General features: G+C 31.6%; 1 protein-coding gene across 1 annotated transcript; it reads right to left on the bottom strand.

Annotated features, from left to right (window-relative positions):
* Nucleotides 1-3,730: 3,730 nt before the first annotated feature.
* Nucleotides 3,731-4,464, bottom strand: LOC103310644. The gene is made up of 2 exons (XM_008189600.3): nucleotides 4,011-4,464; nucleotides 3,731-3,954 (listed from the first exon to the last, which is right to left on the bottom strand). Exons 1-2 carry the CDS (start codon nucleotides 4,462-4,464, stop codon nucleotides 3,731-3,733), a joined length of 678 nt encoding a protein of 225 aa, XP_008187822.1.
* Between the last annotated feature and the right edge of the window lie 685 nt (nucleotides 4,465-5,149).

The following is a 5,149-nucleotide window of genomic DNA, read 5'->3' as shown; positions in this document are numbered from 1 at the left end:
ATAACCATCAAAATGAACAGCTGTGGTACAGTGATACCAACCATACAACCTCAAAAATTAATAAAAATACATTAAAATTAAAATTTTCAAAGAAAGTTGAACATTTTCAGAAATTTTCAATGAAAAAAAAAATTTCAATTGGAAATTTTCAAGCTTACATCACTAGTCTCGATACTCCTCCGAAACAGCTTGACCGATTTTTATGACATTTTTATGCATGTTCAGTAGGTATGAGAATCGGCAAATATCTATTTTTCATATCCCTAAGTGATAAAGGTTGTCCAGAAAAATATAAAATAAAAATATTATTATTATTGATGGAAATATTTGTTTATAAATAGTTGCTATTGGTTATATATATAAAAAATAATAATATTATTATTAAAAAAATAATAGTATATTATACTATTATATATTGGTTACTATTGGTTAATCGGGCATGTTTGTTGATTAGTATTATTATTTTTTGTCGATATATATATTATCTATATTATATATAAAAATGGAGACAAAAATGTATAACAATTCATCAATCGAGAACGGCTGGTCCGATTTGGCTCATTTTTTTTTAAAGACGTATCACACGATTAGCGAAACTAAGCATTGGCGCTCCAAGTGTTTAAATATTGAATCATATATATAAATCATATAATTTGTATGCCTAGTAGTGGCTAGTACTTAATTTTTACGCTATCAGCGCTAGTAAAAGCTTCTAGAGTATCGTTGATAATAAAAGAAACTATGAGCATCATTAAATTGTTTCTTATCATAGTTCGTTGGGCAACCATACTATCTTTAATCGTGGTAATTAATCAAACATTTTTTCATGCTAGCTTTTTTTATTTTAGTTAGAGCCTCAGAGGTAAAGCTTTTTCATCTCTAGGGATTTTGATATTACCGTTTAATGTAAAATATTCGTTAAAATTAGTATGTCTATTCATCATTGTTCGTTGTTACTTCAAAATGCAACTCACTACCAAAAGATAAATGTTCGATGAAAACAAATTCATACTTCACAATTCGATTATATTTCCAAGTAATTAGATTATTGAGATAATGAATATAGTCTGAAATAAGAAAATTAATAATATGAAGGTTACCTAGGTGTATTAATATGTTTGTATAAATGAAATAAACCATGATCCACGGATCCATAGAACAATAATCTGGTTCTTGGAACAACGGTCCACAAAAAACCTTCACAATAGAAGTAAGCAATAGTAAACCATCAGGTAATAAATTAAGCATGATCACTACCACAGTTAAATTGAATGATAGTTATATAATTATAGTGAGGGGTTGATCAATAATAATCATTATCAAATTTAAAATAGAAAAATTAAAATAAGTTGATAACAAAATATAGTATTTTCTATTTAGAAAACATCCCTTTGATGTTAGCTATATAAATATGAAATAAACAACACAATTAGAAACATTATGTGAGAACGTCAACGTAATTTACTCATAAAATGTATCTGTATAACCTATACGGTTAAGGTTGCGGTGGTATACTTTTTTGGGAATAAATAATTAATACGTTAGCTATAGTGAATTTTAGTAAATTACATTACGTATACGGAGCGCTTCTGGCACATACAATGGAATCGTAATTTAAGTCCAAAATAATAACACACACACACACACACACACACACACACACACATATTATATATTTGTTGCATACCATTTTCTTTCTCGAAAATGAATTATTCACTATTTATTCGGTTAAATTAAACCCGCGAGAAACTTATTCAACAGTCCGATGGACCGTGTGTGTATACGTGTGTATGCGGACCATTGTAGCTGAAACTGTTGGATGCTTAGCAAGTTCAAAAACGGCCCTCATTAAAGGGGTAAAATCTGCATTACAAAAAAAAAAAATAGAAAAAAGGCGCGCATACAGCCAAGCACAAGTAGACGGCGGAACTCGAACACGGACGTAGTAAATGAAACATTGTGTTATGAAGTCAAATAAAAGGTTTTCTCATTGTGTTCTGCGGGTACGGTAGTCCAAAAATATGTCAAGCCCAAGTGTATATACAATGGGATGGTGCGGAAGAGTGTATGCGTGTATGTGTGTGTGTGTGTGCAGGCGCGCGTTTGTGGGTATATACGCGTGCAGACGACCCCATTGAAATTCCAAAAATATATAAAAGCGACTTTCGAGCCGGACAGTTTTCGCAATACGCGCCTGCATAATATTAAATAAATATAATATAAGTGTGCGCGTGTGCGTGTGTGTGTGCGTGTGTGTAGTGTGTGTGTGTGTATCCACGCATATTAATTAATATGCTAATGCGAATATGAGCGTTTGCGTATATAATATGTGAGCGCATTGTAGTGGACGCCCTACCCTTAAAAATTGGTTGGTTTTCACGTGTGCGTTTATATAAATATATACATGCGTGTATTTATTAAGTATTGCTATAGTACCTTTCCCTCTATTCACACTCAGTTTTTACCCGCTGGTTGTGAACCATCGCCGAAAAAAGTCGTTCCTCATCCACTATACGTACTTGTATATAATATTTATATATTATATATATTCGTGCGCTATATTATACTTCGCCACCACCGCCGTGCCGATTTTGTTGGACCGGAAATAGCCTAAGAGCGGTGCTGTACGTATGGGCGCGGGGTGGAGTAGGGGCCTCGATATACTCATGGCGGGGATGTAACGCGGATTTAATACTGTTTCCGGACCTCCCATACATATTATTTCCTGTCCCATGACACCACCACCACCATCTATAATAACTACCGCGACGACGTCCAAAGTTAGACTGCTGAAAAACAATAGCGGGAGCAGCAGTAAGCATAACCAAGTCCCACTCGACATGCAACCCTTTCACCATGTTACACTGTTACCCTTATGTCCCAGCTCGTTTCGTCTTCCCCACTTCGACCACGAATTTAAGATGATGATGACATGTTCAGTGACAAAAAGAATTTCAGCTGGTTTCTAGCTAATAATATAATATTGAGAGGACGATGCTTATATTTTTCACCATGGACATATACCACAACCACTACTAGCGATGACAGTACGACGTAACCACATAAATAATACTATTAACACTAATAATAATATTACCGTCGAGTGTTGTGATCAATTTTTCCACCCTTTTTTTTACCCTTATCCGAACCATGACCGTGACGCCAAATAGATGAGTGGAGATGACTGTGTATTTTTCAATTCCCGGTGAGGGTGAGTGCTGAATAATTCCCTTCTCCGATTTTATACAATATTATGCATATTATGTGTAAGTACTGTAAAGTGCATCTCTAAAGCATATAATATATTAAGTATTCCATTTGTGTAGACAATTTGATTGTCATGATGACATTTGCAATGTTAAGTGCGTAGTATATCGTGAGAAATAAAATAAAAAGAGTTTTTCATCTTCATTATACTTTATTATTTTTTTTTTTTTTAATTAAAATTAATATTAATAATAAGCTTTGATTCAAATTATAAATATTTGATAATGATAAAATAATCGGTATCATTTAAAATAAATATAAAAATGTCATTCTTGAACACTTTAAATAGATTATAGGCCATAATATCGAAAAAATAAAAGCGAAAAGAAAAATAGCGAAACTAAAATAGTGAAAAAAATAAAAGCGAAGTTTATATAATTACGAAATCGAAAATATCGAAAAAATATTATTGTAATAAGTACAAGTGTAAAAATATAATACAAAAAAATTCACAAAATTATAGTTACATTTGTAGAGTTACATTGTAAGCGATACCTTTTAAATAATTAATGTTGTCGTTAATATTGTAAGACAAGGTTAAATTACGTATTTTTTCTGAACAATTTTTATATATTTTTTTTTGATGTTTTTTGGCACCAGCAATGAACTGTTCCAGTTTAATGTCCTCTAAATGTTGCTGATCTTTCAACACATCGATAAATGTCCATAATGTTGGATGATATGCACCTTAAATTATAAACATTATAAATTATATTGAATTAAAATATAAATTATATACTTACCAAGTAATGAACTGAAACCTCTATGCCAACCTTCTACTGCATTGTTAGTCCTTGGTAATAAAGTGCTTGCCGATTCGTAACAATTCCATAAACTAATTGAATACTTTGGTGATCTACGACCTTTTCTTCGACCCATTGGGCGGCCTATCCAGGTGTCTTCAAAGTAGTCAATAAGTGGTTGTAAAATGTTTTCGTTATCTGTGTAGTATGGTGAATCTATTAATTCTTCAAACGCATCTATCACATGATTTTCTGGTACATATGCTAATGCTAATAAGAGTATCCGTATCTGTATTGAAAATGTCGAATCTGATATATATTTTTGGGCCATATATTGAATTTGTTGTATTTTACGCCAAATACATTGGGAAAAATGGAAATGGCATCCTTTTTGTTTTACATTAGGAAATACTTCTTTAAATGCATTAATTGATGCCATTTCAAAATCTGACATAATTGATGTTGGCAATAAAGTTGATTTAATTGTTTTTAATTGTTTAAGGAGGTGTACATATGTTTTTTGTGATTTGTTTGGTAATAAAGCGTAAACAGTTGGCAGTGGCGTGCTCAGGGGGGGGGAGGATAGGGGTTAAAACCCCCCCCATCGGATCAAGAAAATTATATAATAGTATTTAATATTACACATCGTATTCACTTGTCATTCAATATTCATAATATTTATGTTTTTTAAATTCTATGCTATACTGGTCATAATCACCAATTCGCAAGTTGTGTTGAGAGCACAATAAATTCATACAGAGATAACGTAATTGAAGAGTTTTCAAAAGAATTTCTAAAAGTAAATAATTGGTGAAAGGAATTAAATTTAAACATCAGTTTTGATTTAACAAGAACACAAATACAATCTAACAAGCAAATGGGTTTAAATGAAAAATCTATTGAAGAATTTTATAGATTGACAGTTTTTATTCCTTTCTTAGATAGTTTTTTAACACAGCTTCATGACAGATTCTTACAACACAAAAATTTACTAAAAAACTTTAGTTGTCTTCTACCAGCGAAACTAAGTTTCATCAATTTTAAATGATGGAGAAGATGAAATAATAAACTTAATTAGGGCATATATGATTGATATTGAAACTACTGAACTTGCAGCTAATAGGAAAGTTGAATTATGG

Source organism: Acyrthosiphon pisum, chromosome X (genome assembly GCF_005508785.2).
Source record: "Acyrthosiphon pisum isolate AL4f chromosome X, pea_aphid_22Mar2018_4r6ur, whole genome shotgun sequence".
NCBI lineage: Eukaryota > Metazoa > Arthropoda > Insecta > Hemiptera > Aphididae > Acyrthosiphon > Acyrthosiphon pisum.
Note: the sequence above shows the minus strand (reverse complement) of the source record. Positions and strands in the feature narration are given on the sequence as shown.